General features: G+C 39.6%; 1 protein-coding gene across 1 annotated transcript in view; it reads left to right on the plus strand.

Moving 5' to 3' along the window:
- TBC1D15 (TBC1 domain family member 15) overlaps window positions 1–18,497 on the plus strand; it is a 79,928-nt gene that overhangs the window by 18,986 nt on the left and 42,445 nt on the right. The window contains exons 2-5 of the mRNA XM_004602677.2: window positions 3,388–3,486; window positions 4,215–4,289; window positions 7,450–7,588; window positions 13,456–13,666. Coding sequence (XP_004602734.1) covers window positions 3,388–3,486; window positions 4,215–4,289; window positions 7,450–7,588; window positions 13,456–13,666 — 524 coding nt within the window. The remainder of the gene's footprint in view (window positions 1–3,387; window positions 3,487–4,214; window positions 4,290–7,449; window positions 7,589–13,455; window positions 13,667–18,497) is intronic.

Below are 18,497 nucleotides of genomic sequence, written 5' to 3' on the forward strand. Positions count from 1 at the left end.
CAGTACCACAAGACCTAAGCAGTATCAGACCCTTGGGCCCTAGCTTTGAACCACTGGCTGGTTTGCCGAGAGTCGCTGGGGCGAGCCTTACCTCCTTAGTGCAGCTCGGAAGCCCCTTCATTGCCTCAGTCCCCCGAAGTGTAGGGCTATATTATTAAAATAAGTGATTCAAAGAAAGAAGATATGAAAGAGTCTTTTTAAGTTTCCTGTGGAATGTTTCTTGGTAGTTTAGTGGAATGTCTTGTGGAGGTTAGTGGGAAATTTTAGTTTTGTTGTCTTTTGCTTTTGTGCTGATAAATTAAGCATGTTAGCATCTTTATTTGTTTTTTAGGGCACAGCAAATAATTCAGAGGGCTAGTGCATGGGAGGATGTTTCCTGAGCACTGAGCCGAAAGTAACATAGATGCCAAATAAGCCGAAAGTAACGTAGAGGCCAAATAAGCAAGAACTATAGCACAAAATGCTCAACTGGCAACAAACATCTGAGCAAACTCTCAAAGATTTATTGACCCCATGGTGAGGTGTAACAATTTTCACAAATTTTCTTTTACAAAAGTATTTTTGGTAATTCCATTAGCCATTTAATTGTAATAAGCAATATAAAATAATTTTTTTTTTTTTTTTTTTTTTGCTTTTTGGGTCACAACTGGCAATGCACAGGGGTTACTCCTGGCTCTGCACTCAGGAATTACCCCTGGCCGTGCTCAGGGGACCATATGGGATACTGGGATTTGAACCCGGGTCGGCCGCATGCAAGGCAAACGCCCTACCCGCTGTGCTATCTCTCCAGCCCCTAAAATAAATTATTTTGTGTGCAGGGGTGGAGGTGGTTGGGAAAGTACGGCCTGTGGTGGAGGAGAGGTCACACTGGTGGTGGGGTTGGTGTGGGCATACTACATGCCTGTAACAAGTGTATCATAGACAACTTTGTAAACTAGTGATTAACTTAAGGGGGAAAGAAATATGTGAAACTTTAAGGGCTGTAGCAACGGTACGGTCCTTTGGTTGACCCAGGTTGATCTCCCCCACCGTTTGTCTCCAGTTACTGCTAGGAGTAATCCCTGAGTGTAGAGCTTGGAGTCAGCCCTTGAGCATCACTGGGTGTGGCCCAAAAGCCAAACCAACACTCCCCCACCCCCCAAAAAAACCCAAAAAAGCAAAAAAGCAAAACTCTGGATCAGTATCAGTGGGAAAGAGGTACATAATGTACTGCTTTTCATTCCTTTCTTCTGGTAATGGACTCCCCAGCAGTGACCAGAAACCTGGGCCAGTCCTAGCTCTACTAGGACTACTAGGTCCCATTGTTGCTCATGCTTTTATTTTTATAGGGTTCATTTCACTTTAAGTTCTGAACCAGTGTTTCCCAAAGCGGATGATGCTGTCTGTGTCACCCTCAGGGGTGCTGGAGAGACCCCCGTGCCCCCTAGCATCTCTTTAGTCACCTCAGGTGCCATTGGAGGGTACTTTCAATTTTCTTAAAGAAGGTAAATTTCTAGGGAGGCACTGAGTGATTTTACCTCTGATGCTTCTGAAAAGGGTGCGTCAGGTAATCTTGAGAACCTCGGTATCACATAACCTTAGATTGAATTAATGAAGTTAAACCAGTAACTTCTCTTGTGATACTTTGGGAACTCTGAAGGTTTGGATTATTTTAGTAGCTGATTCTTAGGTGAAAATATCCTGAAGTGTAATTTCTGGATATCTTTTTCTTCCCTGAAACTTGAGATTTTAAGGGATTTTCTTTCAGAATATTTTTGTACTTCTATTTTGTGTTTCTTCTATATGTAATTATCTAATTCAACGTTCCTTTTTTTTAACAATTTGATGAACTGAAAGCCACAGAAAGCTCCCCCTCCGCCTCCTCCCACCTTTCCCCCTTCTTCCTTCCCCTCTTCCTCCCCCTTGTATTCAGGGGCTGCATCTGGCGGTAGTGCTGAGAGTCGCCCAGTGGTGCTTAGGGAAGCTTCCAGTGGCAGGATCAAATTTGGGTTTCTGCTTGCAAACTGTGCGCTCCAGCTCCTTGTGCTATCTCTCTGGACCCTGAAAAGGTTTTATTTTGTGGGGGTGGAGGGGAAGCCACACATGGTGGTGCTCAGGACTCACTTCTGGTTCTGTGCTCAGGAATCACTTGTCAGGGCAGCAGAGACCATTTGGGGATGATGGGGATCAGACTGGGCTGCTTGCAAAGCCAGTGCCCCGCCTGCTTCACTACCTCTCCAGCTTCTGAAAAAGTATTTTTAATGATTTGAAACGAATTCCAGGAATAGAGTTGCACTTTATGACATTATGTCTGTAGAAAATAAGATTGGTTCAACATTTATCACTTAATACAAAGAAATCCAGGCAGTACAAAGTTTCCCCAAACCTTTGAAACATTAAAGTCTCACGTCATCAATAAGAAAAAAAGGGGATTATGAAGTTAAAAGACTTCGAGAAATATCGTGAACCAGAGATGAATTTTATGGAGAATCACATTAAAATATTATTCAGATGTTTAGGAGTTAATAAGTATTTTTGACTTGGTTTAATATGATATATTTAAATATCATTTGTAACTAGCCTCTCCTATCCTCATGCCTTCATATAATCTCTGTTCTTATTGAATACTGTTTAGGAAATCATATGGAAAGGTTTTATGTAATATATTAAGCAACTTCTTAATATATATATGTTCACCTTAGTATTATATGTCAAAATAATCATTTTAAAGACTAGTAAATGTCTTGAACTTATAATAGACACACATAGTATTTAATTTGACATCTTTATTTTTGGAGAATAGCATGATTATAATTGTCTTTAGGTTAACAAAAGCAAATGTTCTTTCACTTTGTCTTCGAGTATTCAGAGATCTGAATGACATTTTAAAAATAGTACTCATGGGGGGCCGGAGCGATAGCACAGCGGGTAGGGTGTTTGCCTTGCATGTGGCCGACCCGGGTTCGATCCCCGGCATCCCATATGGTCCCCCAAGCACCGCCAGGAGTAATTCCTGAGTGCAAAGCCAGGAGTAACCCCTGAGCATCGCTGGGTGTGACCCAAAAAGCAAAAAAAAAAAAAAAACAAAAAACAGTACTCATGGAGCTGGAGCAATAGCACAGCATTTTGCCTTGCACTCGGCCGACTCAGGTTCTATTCCCAGCATCTCATATGGTACCCTGAGCACTGCCAGGTGATTCCTGAGTGCAGAGCCAGGAGTAACCCCTGAACATCGCCAGGTGTGACCCAAAAAGCAAATAAATAAATAAATAAATAAATTAAAAAAGTACTCATATACGAAATAACAGCTTGTTAAGCATTGTAAAAAGTATCTCAACTGGTTTCTTTTTTAAAAAGTTATAGTACCAAATAAAAATGATGCAATTAATCTTATTTTTGCTCTTCCAGATTATATATGAGCAGGAAGGTGTCTATATTCATTCATCTTGTGGGAAGACTCAAGACCAAGACAGCTTGATTGCAGGAATATTGCTTGTTTTAGAAAAGGTATGGTTCTTTCAAGAAGGGGGTATTTGGGGGTTATACTCATCAGTGCTCAGGTTTGCTTGAGGGCTCTGTGTTCAGGTGTGATTCCTGGTGCTTAGGGAACCATTTGTGGTGCTAGGGTAGACAACCAGGGTCAGCTGTATGCAAGGCAAGTGCCTTAACGTGCTGTGCTAGCTCTCTGACTTGAAATGGTATGTTGTTTATAATAACTTATTTTAATTGTGATAGTGATTCATCTTTGTGGAATTATCAAGTATGTTTGAATTTCAAGTAGCACGGTAGCACTGTTGTCTGTTGTTTATCGATTTGCTCAAGCGGGCACCAGTAATGTCTTCATTGTGAGACTTGTTACTGTTTTTGGCATATCTAATATGCCATGGGGAGCTTGCCAGGCTCTGCCGTGATGAATTTCAACTCTAAAGTGAAATTATATGATTAAACAGTAGTTGTAAATTTAACATGGACACGATCTTATAAATAAAGTAATTTAGATGAGTAAGTACAATGACATGGAATGTTAAAACTTCTGTAAAAGTTCCAGAAATATAAAAAGTTGCATAGAAAATTAAGCAGAGTTTACAAAATCTTTGTAACAATTGTTATCAAATAGTATTTTATGTATGATACTGAATATTTAAAGTGCTAATATTTAAGTGGTAAAAATTTTCATTTTGGACATACAGAATTTAAAATAGGTGGTTAAGAATGTAATATAATTGTTTTTCCAGGATGGTGAAATAATTGTGGACTGGAGACCTTTGGATGATGCCTTAGATTCTTCTAGTATTCTTTATGCGAAAAAGGTAAGAAAAAACGGTGTATAACTGAAGGATTGCCAGTGAAAACTAACAGCTTGACTGAGATACCGTTTTCTAAAAAATTCACCCATTTTTATTTGTTTCTTTTGGGAGGGGCTTTGGGTCCTCTGGCGGTACTGAGGGGACTGTTCCCAGCACTGTGTTATGGTATTGTTCTTGGCCATGTCTCGGAACCGTGTGGTGCTTGGGATCGAGCCAGGGTCAGGTACTTGGTAGAAAAGTGCCTTAACTACTCTGCTGTCTTTTGCAAAGGTAACCTTTCAAAGTGTACCACTCAGTGATTTTTCCCAGAACAGGTTTTGCACACTTTTTCAAGATCTAATTTTGAACATTTTTATCACCACAAAAGTAACTCATCTCCAGCAAAAAAAATGTCTCTACTTCAGTGTCCTTTCTTTATCCTTTCCTTGTCTTCTTTCAGTTTTTTTTTTTTCCTTTTGGCGGGGGGTACCTTTACAATGTCTTTCTTACTGGGAATTTTGAATTTTGTCTTTCAAAAAGAGTCACACTGTGAGGCTGGAGTAATAGTATAGCAGGTCGGCCATTTGCCTTGCGTGCAGCTGACATGGGTTTGATCCCCTGCATCCCACATGGTTTCCCAAACACTGTCCAGAGAAATTCCTGAGTGTAGAGCCAGGAGTGACTCCAGAGCATAGTCAGGAAAGGCCCAAACAAACAAATAAACAAATCTCACTGGTTAGAGTTGTGGTCCAAGTGTGGTGGGCGTATGCATATGCTTTCACTGGCACTCAGTGCATCTTAACTTCTGCTCTGCTGGGTATGGCCCACCTGCCCTCCACCCCGCCCCCCCAAGCTCTGCCAGTGATAGAGTAATACAATGCCCCTTCCCTTTCAGTTACTCCCCTCACCTCCCCCCCGCCCCACACACACACACACACAGGGAGTGCACAAATACATCCTTGTCAATCTTCAAATAGCAAAAATTGAATACCTGGTTGACTAGATTTCTGATCCCCATTTTTGAGGATCCTGACCTTGTTTGGTCTGTGTCTTTCCATGGCATCATTTATAAACAGTGTAAATCTGTTTGTCTTATCAGTTTATCGAGATGATAATCATGTTGTTGTAATACTTCTTTTCTTTTTTTTTTTTTGTTTGATCTTTGGGTCACACTCAGCAATGCTCGGGGGTTACTGCTGGCTCTACACTTAGGAATCACTCGTGACGCTGCTCAGGGGACCATATGGGATGTCAGGGATCGAACCCAGGTCGGCCATGTGGAAGACAAATGCCCTCCCCGCTGTAGTATTGCTCCAGCCCACTAGTTGTGATATTTCACATTTTTTTTGCAACTTTTAAATTTCATTTACTGTTATGCATTGAAAGAATATATACAATAGACATTAATATTTACATATAATAGTATATACAGAGCTTTGCTGCCTAGTATCATTGGCTACCCCTTAGTTTACTTACTTATTCCTTCATTGATGGATATTAGGATATTTTTAATTTTACACTATTAGTAAAGTGCTTTAATGAATCAAAAAATGTTTTCTTGCTGACATCCAAGAATGAAGAAAATTTTGTATTTGCCACTTTATAAACATGTACCAGTATTTCTGTAGAGTAGATGACAAAATGAATGTATGCTTTGAATTTCAATAAGATTAAATTGTCCCTCTGGAGTTGGTACTAATAGTACTATTATCAGGAGTATGAAATAATAATGTCTTTTCACACTTTCTTATTTGATAATTATCTTTTCTTGTTAGAGGCAAAATATCATTTGAACTTTTGTTTCTTTCTGAAGATGAGCATCATTTTGTTTGTTATTTCACGTTCTTTGACTTTACTCATGCCAGGTTTTGTGTTTTGTTTTGATATTTGTCTATATTAATTGGTGGAAGTTTTTTCCTGTTTTTTTAAATTCTGAATGTTTTTCTATTGTCTTCCCTATATTCTGGAAACTTTCATTTCCCATCTGGTCTTGATTATATTTTATTTATGTATTATGGTATTTTTTATTCTACAGGAATTAAACTTCAAGCTATTTAGTACTGGATTTTAAACTTGATTATATTTTCACTGATCCTGTTATTTTTTGGGGCTCAGGGTTGAGCACATATATGAAGTTTGTGGTGGAACTGATGAAGAAGGTGCCAGAGCTCTGGCACTGGAAAGAAAAAGTTCTGCAGAACTTAGTGCACATGTTACTGGTACTTTTTGTTTACTTGGTTTTTGTAGTACTGGTGATCAAATTCAGGGATCCAAAGCATTATTGGTAGGTTGAAAGTTAACAGGGTAAGAATATGAAAATAGTGGGAATATAAATAACAAGTTCCCTTTGGCTGTTTTTCTCCAGCACATAGAAGTCTGGAAGTTTGGAAGTATTTGCAGTGCTTCGTCTCTTGGTCATAAACTGGGTGCAGTTATATTTAAAGCAGCAAAACAAAGGAAAGGAATGGAGCCTTTATTATTATTATTATTTTTTTGCTTTTTGGGTCACACCTGGCGATGCACAGGGGTTACTCCTGGCTTTGCACTCAAGAATTACTCCTGGTGGTGCTCAGGGGACCATTTGGGATGCTGGGGATTGAACCGGGGACGGTAGTATGCAAGGCAAACGCCCTACCCACTGTGCTATCGCTCCAACCCCGGAATGGAGCCTTTATTAGGAAATAAAAAGCTTTTCCAGAAGCCTTGTACTTAACTCCTGCTTATATTTCTTTGATCATTTGATTGCAAGGGAGTTTAGGTATGCTTTTATTGTGTTTTTTTTTAATAAATAAAGAAAAAATAGTTTACCCATAAATGCTGTCTTTCACAATCACTGTATCACTGTCATCCCATTGCTCATCAGTTTGTTCGAGCGGGCACCAGTAACGTCTCTCATTGAGAGACTTATTGTTACTGTTTTTGGCATATCCAATATGCATGGGTAGCTTGCTAGGCTCTGCCATGCGGGCTTGATACTCTGCGTAGCTTGCCGGGTTCTCCAAGAGGGGCAGAGGAATCAAACTCGGGTCGGCCATGTGAAAGGCGAACGCCCAACCGCTGTGCTATTGCTCCAGCCCTGTCTTTCACAATAGACAGACTTATTTTGCATAGGAATATTTATTATTGAGAGAAATTGAATTCTGCTTTTGGGCCCTAAATATTTTATATGTTCAAATTATTTTAGGACTCCAGTTCAGTTGTAGAATGGACCCAGGCCCCCAAAGAAAGAGCTCATCGAGGATCGGAACATCAGAACAGTTATGAAGCAGAGTGGGACATGGTGAATGCAGTTTCATTTAAAAAGAAGCCACATATCAATGGAGGTATGAATGAAATCTGAAATCTCAAACTGATGTGCTGCAGTATAAGAAAATTATTTAATATTAGTCGTAGAAGAATAATGATTTGATGCTTCGATTAATATATCTAGTCTCGTTTTATTATTTGCATCCCATTTTCATCTCTCAGTTAAAGTACTTAAAATGTTTTGTAGTTATTTATGACAAAATAGATAAACTTTAAACTATTGTTTGGTTTTCTCATGCACATTTAAAACATCTAGTAGAATATAAAAATGTTATTTCATTCTGAAGCACCAGAGGGAGATGGAGTATACCACAAATCATACTGTTGTAGTATTGGTGTTTTACTGGGTCTTTGCAGCCCCCTGCAGTCACTTTCGTGTATGTTCATAAAATTTTATTGCGCTTTGTATGGACATGCATTTTCCTACATGCATACATGTACATACATACACATGTTTTTAGTTCTGTTTTTGCCTTCTGGTTATGTGTAGATAACAAGAAACTGTGGAGCTCACAGCTTGATAAACATACAAACTACATCAAATATGATGTAGCTGGACCATGTGGCCATATGTGGTCTTGTTTAAAGATATCAGCAGTTGTATGGAGTTAATATTTTTTTGATTGGCAGTTGAATGAATTTTTAATTGTTGGGTCACACCTGGCTGTGCTAGGGAACCATGTAGTGCAGGGCATTAAATCTGGAGCTCTGTATGCAAAATGTGTTCCAGCCCTTTGACTTATAACCCTCAGTTTTTTGGAGGGGGTATGGGTGTCCCATACCCATCTGTGTTCAGGACTTAGTCTTAGCTGTCCATTCAGGGATCACTTCTGGGAGGCTTTGGGGGACCATACGTGTTGCTGGGGATCAAACCTAGTTAAGCAGCATGCAAGGCAAGCACTTTAGCCTCTATTCTATCTCTTAAGTCCCTCTATTGCTGTTTTTGTATAGTTTTACTACTAAGTAAAATTTTCATAGAATCATTCTTATGTACAATAGTTGTTTTGTAAACAAGTAATTAAGTAAATAGTAATTCATGAACTTTTGAAAAACTGGTAGTTTGTGTACTTTGTGTACTCATTTGTGAGGTTTTTTTTGGTTTTGGTTTGGTTTTTGAGTGGTAGAGGGTATTCACTTTCTACTGAAAGGAAGAGTTCTTACCAAAACAATGCACAATGCCAAAGATAGGCCAAAACCCACAGATTTGCTATGTGAGGTGATTCTTTTTGTTTGTTTTTGAGCCACACCTGGCAGTGTTCAGGACTTATTTCTGACTCTGTGCTCAGGGATCAGTTCTAATGGTGCTCAGGGGACCATTTGTAGTGCTGGTGATCAGCCTGGATCAGCTGCGTGCCACAGCGCCTTACTGCTGTACTGTCTCTCTGACCTTACAAGATAGTTTAACTTCTTTAGCAATTCAGGATTGGTTTATTGTTATTCTTTGCCAAATCTTTGAAAGTTAAAATGACAGAATCTAAGAGTGAACACAAAGAGTGGGTTTTCAGAATTTTATTAAAGAAGCATTACATGTATGAGGAAACCACAATCTGATGATGATCTTTTACGCTAGTATTCTTTTCAGTATTGACTCCATGTTGAAATCACGTTGGGAAGTTAGACTTAAAAAATATACCGGAGATCAGTCTGATAGCTCAGAGTCCTCCAGCACATGCCTAGCAAGCTTGAGACCCTGAGTTCTATATTTGGCACTTGAATGTCCTGAGCACCTCCAGATGTAGTCCTGGAGACCGTTGGGCACTGCTGGAGTGGCCTGGCCTCGTGACTCGGAGCACTGGTGTGTGTGTGAGGAGCACTTCACTGAATGTCAAGCCTGCACAGCTGGCTCAGTCTAAGCTAGAGTGGTTACCGGGCCCTCCGAGCACTGCTTGGGCAGCCCCCTGCCCTCACATCCCCGTACAAAAGATACCCAATGCCTGGATTTCATTCTAGCTAATTAGCCTCTGGAGGTGGAACTGGTGAGTTTAGGGACCAGAGTTGAGAACCTTAAGCCAAAACTTGATAGTTCTCATACTGCTTCCATGGCTTGACTGTGCATTATAACTTACAGAGATAATATGTGGTAATTATTAAAAGTTAAGAGGAATCAAAGGGGTAGAGCAAATGTTTGGTATTTGTGAAGCTTTGAGTTTGGTCTTTGGAGCTGCATGACCTGCCCTGCTCCTGCTTCTCCAGCACCCCTTGGCCCTGGTACTAAAGTTTGGGGTGTGGCTCCTATTCAGGTTAAGTAGACACTTTCTAAGCTTGTGCTTTCAGAATTCAGATTTATCCAGTGTGAGATATTCTTTGTTTTTAAAAAGCATATTTTCATAGAAAATATTCTAACCAACAGGTTTTACTTTTTAACTTTCTTAATGATTCACAGGAAATGTGAAATAAACCTTTAGAAGATAATTTTTGAGGACTTATTAATATTTCAGGGGATTTGAGGTCCTCACTGGGTGGTGCTCAGAGCTTACACCTGGCTCTACTCAGGGTCAATAAATGACCACTTGGTGCTAGGGGAACCAAATGTGCCAGAGGTTGAACCCTGGTCTGCCATGTGCAAGGCTGGTGCCTTCACCCCTGTACTATATCTCTGGCTTATTCTTTAACATGTTTTTAATGAGTTTCTACTCTTGAGTTACTGTTTTTATATACCAGATTTAATATTTTGAAAATACATCTTCTCAGAACAACGGGAATGCTGTAATGTTGTGTTAAGCTCTCAAAATAAACTGTCACGTTTTTGGTATAGTTCTACTCAAGATGTAGGGACACTTAACTTTTCATTCTCATGCTGTTATGGTCAGTTTTCCTTTGACAGCATGTTGGACATAATAGTAGGTCTTCAGATAACCTTTTTGCTCAACATTTTGTTAAAATGTTGGTGAGCAAAAAATCTGAGCAGATGTCAAATGAGGTCATTGGTGAACATTGTTTCATGACATGTCATGCTTTAACTTAAAGTTGTTTTTTCCAAGAACCTGTCCTAATTAGGTGAGGACTTACTGTACTTTCTATGTTTTTGGTGACCTAAGTTCATCATAGTTTATTTTGTTGACTTTTATTTGTTGTGGGGTCGCTGCCTGGAATTGAATCCAGAATCTTGTACATGCAAAGCATGTACTCTATTTGATTTTAAGCTTAAAAAGGGGGAGATTGTGAGTTACTCTAAGGATTGATTTTTTAACTGTTTCTATTTCTGGTTAGCTATTGGTGATACACTGAAGATTACTTTTATGTTGACTTGTTACCAGGTTATTAATTTATTTGATGTCACATCTTTTGAGTATCTGCTCTGTGCTAGTATTTTTATCTGGGCACTGGAGATATACAATAGTGTTTCTGTTCTCACATATATGAGCTTATATAACAACATATATGCCAACTTACATACTGGTGAGTGGGGCACTTGCTGTCTTATGTCTCTTTAGTGAGGAAAACAATATATAAAGTTCTATTTTGTAATATGCACAGACTTTTGATAATTCTTATAGCCTGTATGAATTATTCAGTCTTTTTCTTATGATTTTCTTGCACCATTAAGTACTTTTTGTTACTTCAAGTAGTTTAGTTTTTTTTTTTTTTTTCTCTTTTTGGGTCACACCCAGCGATGTATAGGGGATTACTCCTGGCTCTGCGCTCAGGAATTACTTACTCCTGGTGATGCTCAGGGACCATATGGGATGCTGGGAATCGAACCCGGGTCAGCCGCGTGCAGGGCAAATGCCCTACCCGCTGTGCTGTTTTGCTCCAGCCCGCTTCAAGTATTTTATTTTATTTTTGCTTTTTGGGTTACACCTGGCGATGCACAGAGGTTACTCCTGGCTCTGCACTCAGGAATCACCCCTGGCGGTATTCAGGGGACCATATGGGATGCTGGGAATCAACTCGGGTCGGCCGCGTGCAGGGCAAACGCCCTACCCGCTGTGGTATTGCTCCAGCACCGCTTCAAGTATTTTAATATTAAAAATTATCTTTTAAGTAATTTTTCATTGCTGTTTTGATGTGAAAATATCTTGGTCTTTGCAAGATATTTGTATGTGTAGCTTGTAAGCAATTCAGGTATATTTACACTTAAATGATTGATGAAGGTACTTAATTTTTGGAATTATTTTCACTTTAATATTATCTCATAGTAGTGTTTTGTTCTGTATAATGTAAATTCCAGAGGAACGTGATGTAAGGTGGCATTTACTCTGTAATACTAGCCTTAGATAGGAGTTCATTATCCCATTTGGTGTGAGAGCTAATCAGATCAGAGTGTAGGAAGTCACTTTAGCCTTTCTGGATCTCTGTTCAAATGATACTTGGTCATGTATCCATGAGATAGTAATGATGCCTCTATTTTGCAAAGTGTACATTTCTCTGTGTCAGGATCCTATTGGAGGTGATAAAGTGTAGAAAGGTGACATACGTGCAGGGTCAGTACTGATTGAGCTACCCTTTGATCAAGGTCTCTAAGCATGTATCTTCTGTGCATTTTATCTTTGCAAAAAGTATAGTGTGGAATGGAATTGTCTTGTGTAACAGGATACGATGACAGGAAATAACATTACAGAAAAGATTTTTTTTATGTTTCAGAAACAGACATGTCTGAGGTAAAATGTTAAAAGTGGTATAATTTGCATTAGAAATTAATTATTTCTTTGAATAGTGCAGTATTAAAAGGAATATTTTAATTTGTTTAATTTTTATGCTGCTTGTCAATTATGGTATTCATGAATCTTAAGATTTTCAGTTTTTAGGTTTTTATAGACTGTCTACAGATTTTTTTTTTTTTTTTGCTTTTTGGGTCACACCCGGCAATGCACAGGGGTTTCTCCTGGCTCATGCACTCAGGAATTACTCCCGGCGGTGCTCAGGGGACCATATGGGATGCTGGGAATCGAACCCGGGTCGGCCGTGTGCAAGGCAAACGCCCTACCCACTGTGCTGTCTCTCCAGCCCCCACTCCTGGTTCTGCTCTCAGGAATTATTCCTGGCGGTGCTCTGAGGACCATATGGGATGCCAGGGATCAAACCCGGGTCAGCTGTGTGCAAGGCAAATGCCCTCTCTGCTGTACTATCACTCTGGCCCCAGACTCAAAATGTTTTATACTACATAGTTATAGTTTAGTTTAAACTAGCTTTTGTTTGATAAAGGGCCATTCTAGCAGGAAGTTTGGATTTATTCATTCTTTTGAAAGCGTTCACAACTTTGCTATATTTTCATTCTCAGTTATCTATTGTTCTTTGTGTTTTTAATTTATGTGTGTAAATGTCAGTCTTTCTACTCATTCCAAAGAAATGAGAAAACAGAAGTGGTTGGTTTTGTGTGTGTGTGTGTGTGTGTGTGTGTGTGTGTGTTTAAGTCACTCTCTAAGAGCATCATGTCATTTGTATTTGGTGGGAATGGAAAAGGTCAACATTCATTGAGTATGTGTTTACTTGGCACAGTACTAGTGAGTAGACAGATACTATATTTTTATTCTTTGAATAATACTGGAAGGTAAGTATAATGGTCTTAATTTTACAGATGAAGAAACTGAAGCTTCTAGAAAGTCACATATTTCACTAAGATCATTCAGTTAGCAAGATAGTGGTATTGCAATTTGAATCCAACATTCCTGCTTCAAAGCCATTGTCATTTTTTTCAAAAGTTTTTTTTGAGTTGTGGAAACATTTTTTCAATTTGTATACAGTAGGGCGATTATTTTTTTAAAAAAAAGTTACTCTTAAAATGTATGTAGCCTTTTCAAATACAGATGGAAACCATAGTAATATGAATGCTATAATCATTCCCTAGGTTCAGCTAATTTCTGTTAGGCAGTCATGAAGAGCATTATCAGTACCTTTTAAAAAGGTGAACAAAACTATTTTGCCCCACTTTCTTGTTTTTAAGATGCTCCAAGTCATAGAAATGGGAAAAGCAAATGGTCATTCCTGTTCAGTTTGACAGACCTGAAATCAATCAAGCAAAACAAAGAGGGTATGGGCTGGTCGTATTTGGTATTCTGTCTAAAGGATGACGTCGTTCTCCCTGCTCTACACTTTCATCAAGGAGATAGCAAACTACTGATTGAATCTCTTGCAAAATATGTGGTATTGTGTGAGTAAGTATCAAATTATTTTATACTTATTGAAATTGGATTGTTGTCCCAAGGGAACTATTTTTGCTTGTCATTGGGTATTAGTGACCTGTGCACTTTTTAGGGTTCAAATATACTTTGTATTTTTTGTGGGGTATTGGCTACTGTGGATCATAACTGAATAAATATTGCCACGTTAGTTATGTGGATATGCAACTTTTTACTTTATTACTGTTTTACAGAAAAGAATGTTATTATTTTAACAGGCATTTCAGTAGTGATACATTGGTGATTGTGGTGGATGTATTTTTATTTCTTATTTTGTTTTATTTTGAAATCCTGGGAAAGGAGGGTACCTTATTCAGACAGGTTTTATTTTGAATCCTGGGAAAGGAGGATACCTCATTCAGACAGTTTTATTTTGAAATCCTGGGAAAGGAGGATACCTCATTCAGACAGGCTTTGCTTATTTATTTATTTATTTATTTAATTTTTGGGTCACACCTGGCAATGCTCAGGGGTTACTCCTGGCTCTGCACTCAGGAATTACTCCTGCAGTGCTCAAGGGACCATATGGGATGCTGGGAATCGAACGTGGGTCGGCCGTGTGCAAGGCAAACTCCCTACCTGCTGTGCTATTGCTTCAGCTTCAGACAGGTTTTAGGTAAGGGATCAAGAAAGACATTTTGGAGGAGGAAGCACCTAAATTGGTTTCTGACCTAAATGAACGCATGTGACGGGGCGGGGGGTGTGAGATATAGAAAAGAGATGTTTCAGAGAGAAGACTACGGGTGTGATACAGTTGCAGAGCAGAGTAACAGTACCTCAGATCTATACCATATGAAAACGGAGGGCAGTGAAGGACAGAGCCTGTTAGCTTTTGTAAATTATGCTAGCAGATGGTTGCTGCCATCTCGGTCAGATGATAGTGCCGAGAACTAGGAGAGTCACAGCAAAGATCAGTAAGCGATGGAGAGAGCTCAGTGGACTGAGCACAAGCTCTGCCTTTTTCCCTGAGCATTCCTGGAACGACCCCTGAGCACAGGGCTGGGACTAGTCTTGTCCCGAGTACTGTTCAGTGTGGCTTAACAAAGGATTATCAGGGAAATCCTGTTTTTGGTTTGGGTCACACCTGGTAATGCTTAGGGCTTACTCTTGGCTCTGTGCTCAGGGGTCATTCCTGGTGGGCTCAGGGGACCGTATGGGGTATGGTCAAACATAGGTGGGACGCGTGAGGGCAAGTGCTTTACCCATTGTACTATCTCTCCGGCCCCTATTTTGGGTTGTATTTTGTGATTGGGTAGATATGTGGAGTCAGACAGACACTATTGGGCCTCAGGGTCACTGGAGAGATATGTGGGGGTGAGAAGGAGGGAGAGCGATGGTGAAGTTGAGTTTTTTAGCTTGGAGGATTGTAGGGATGGTTAATTATATTAAAATATTCTGACTTTACAGTAGAGTAAGACATGCTTAGCTTTAGATTTTATGAAGCTGGGAGATTTCGATTCTTTGATTTCTGCTGTTTTCTTCAAACCATTCTGTTCCCCTGGTATATTGATCATTACCATAGCTGCTACAAAGCAAGGTGTAGTGGATAGTATGTGGGTTCTCAAAGGAGAAACTGAATAGGAAAGTAAGTTTCAGGAGGGGTAGGGTCATTACTGAGGCAAGTGTGACTTATGATTGTCATATATTTAACATCACATTAAGGTCGGTGTCAATCAGTGTTGTGGTGTAACTGTTTGAGGTATTGTTGATGACATACGGTATCCACTGTGTGAATGGTGGTCCCTCTGTATTCTTTATTTTTAAAGTCATATGTTAGAGAACTAAGCACATTTAAGATGTGTTAAAATATACTCTGTGGGGGGCTGGAGTGATAGTACAGTGGGGAGACCTGGATTCGATCCCCGGCATCCCATATGGTCCCCTGAGCACTGCCAGGAGTAATTCCTGAGTGCAAAGCCAGGAGTAACCCCTGTGCATCGCCAGGTGTGACCCAAAAAGAAAAAAAAAAACACTGTGAAAGAGATGACTTGTATAACAAAATGGTATTATAAAGGATTAGAAGATGTAGAGGGTTAGTTTCAGTGAGAAGTTTTCACACAACATTAAACTAGAAACCAAAACTCTTTACTGGGGCTGCCTTGTCTTAGCTATTAGATTATCTCTCTCTTTAGGGTTCTGGGGAAGGAATGTCTTCCAAGACTGACCAAGCTCTCCCAGATGCTAAGGGGGCCAAGCGGCTCTCCCGGGGATTATTAGTAGTTCATTCTAGCCTGACAGTGAGGCGCTGCTCTGGCCCTCCAGAGCCAGGAGTGACCCAGGCCACCTTGGCTGTACCCAGGGCCTCCAGGCTTACTCAGCCATGCCGGGCTGGTGGTGGGGATGAAAGGTGCTGGGGACCCAGCTGGGCTCAGCTTCATGCAAGGCATGGACCTTAACTTACCCTGTGTTGTCCCTCTGCCACCTTTTATTTATACTCCCCCCTTTTTTTTTTGCTTTTTGGGTCACACCCAGCGATGCTCAGGGGTTACTTCTGGCTTTGCACTCAGGAGTTACTCCTGGCAGTGCTTGGGGGACCATATGGGATGCCGGGGATCGAACCCGGGTTGGCCGCGTGCAAGGCGAACGCCCTACCCGCTGTGCTATCGCTCCAGCCCCTATTTATACCCTTAATGTCATTTCGTGTCATCCTCTATTATAGTTGAGGGTTATGTTTCAGATCCAGGAACACCCTAAACTCTTGTCTGGAGGGTCTTCTTTTAGTATACTAACTCATTACCCTAGAATATTTTCTTGAACCACAGAGTGATTCAGTTTGTCACTCTCTCAGAAGGCCTTTTCCATAGTCTAGGTTCCTACCTCCTTCCTTTTGCTACCTGTACTTTGTTAATGGTCCTTAACAGAACAGTTTTGTCTGTTTACTTCTTTTGTGTTCTACTTCAGAATGAAAGCCTAAAGACAGGATTGTTCAAGATTGTTTACATTTTTTCTCTTGAGTTCCTAGCCAAAAAGCCTGGCATATAATATTTATGCAGTAAATCTTTGTTGAATAAATAACTGACATGGTAATGTTCAATTTGACATAATTTTGAAAGGGTTATTGTAAATAAATTGCAAATTTTTTTTTATATGACTTCAAATAGAACTTATGTCAGGGTTAGCTTAGAAGATAGAGAATTTTCTGTTCTGTATGGACTTGTGTGTGGAATCAACATAACTAAAGTGTTATCAAGAGTTGTATACCATAAATGTGTTTGGTCATGTCTTAATGAGGATTGTAAGTAAAATAGTTTTCTTTTTTTATAATGTTTGTAAATAAGAAGTAAATATAAGAATCAGATGTGAGGATAAAAATATTTGTTGGGTTGAAGAGATATTATAGCAGGGAGGGTACTTGTCTTGAATGCCTTGTGTATGACCCCTGAATATCACCAGTAGTGATCTCTGTGCACTGCTGGATATGAACTAAAACCAAAAATTGGTGAGGCTTAGATATGCAGCTTCATACTAATTCACCTCAAATTAATTTTTTAGTCGTCCTGCTATTATTTTGTATAGCCACAGGTTTCATAATGAGGACAGTACTTATGATGTGAAAGCATATTTTCTTTTATCAGGCAGATCCAGGAGAGAGCCTGGAAGAGGTTATGCCAAGCATACATCTTTCTTTTTCCTGTTCTCAGCAATCAGGTATATCCCTACAAAGGAAGTTGCTTTACTATGAGTACATATTCCCATTTGGATACACACGGCCACGGGAGTTAATGCTATTATAAGACAGACTAACAGTCCTTTAAAAAATATATGTAAGATATCAGCTGTAAGGGTTCTCAGAATAATCTATAGAGTACTATGAGAAAATATAAAAAAGATATATTTATTTACACACATGTATGTAGTATACATATGATATACATGTGTATATGTGTGTGCATATGTATACGTATATCTATAGAGTACACACGTTTTATATATATATATATCAGTATTTTAGGCTCTGGAGAAAATGAAATCATATAAGGGGAGGATGTAGTGGAAAATGGCGTGAGCATAAGAGATTGATTACTAGTCAAAGAGAAAAACCTGGCAGAGGAGACTGATTCTCTTATGTTCTCTATCATTGAGTTTGTGGTTAACTAGGGATGTGCTTTTCTTGGAGGAGGAGACAGTCGTGTAGAGTAAGTCCTTTAAAAACTATATTCTAATGGAAGCTATATTACCAATTGTGTACTCTGCTGTTTCACTGGGGTCCACTTTAGTTTTTGCTCCTTGAGTGATCTGAAGTGAAAGAATAGTATGTCAAATACTTATCTCCAAGGGTCCTCTGTAACCGAGGGGGATAATAAGTATTTTCTATTCTCTTTTCTATTATAAATGAATTATTTTGTGCAATATAGTCCCATAAAGACTATATATCCAATAGATACTCTAAATTAAAAGCCACTGTATTTTAAAAAAAGTGATATATTCTCCCATTTTCAGATTGTTCCCCCACTCCCACCTTCAGAGTTTGAAATACCGCAAAGGGAAGGAAAGAGCTGGAAACTCCCCAGCTGCGGAGGAACTGAGTTCCATGGTTAGATTCTTAAGGAGATATTTAGGTCTCGGTTCTTTATGTTGGTTTCTGGACCTCACCTGGTGGTCCTCCTGGCTCTGTGGTCAGGGGTCACTCCTGGAGGAGCTCCAGGGTTTTTATGGAGTCCTGGGGATTGAACTTGGGTCAGCTGTGCTAGACAAGTGCCTTCCCCGCTATGCTATCTTTCTGTCTCCAGGGCTTTGTACTTACTGGTTGTGATCTAAGTAAGTGGAATTCCCATTAAACCCAAAGAGATGAAAATCCCCAAATATC

This window comes from Sorex araneus, chromosome 10, assembly GCF_027595985.1.
Source record: "Sorex araneus isolate mSorAra2 chromosome 10, mSorAra2.pri, whole genome shotgun sequence".
NCBI classification, from domain to species: domain Eukaryota; kingdom Metazoa; phylum Chordata; class Mammalia; order Eulipotyphla; family Soricidae; genus Sorex; species Sorex araneus.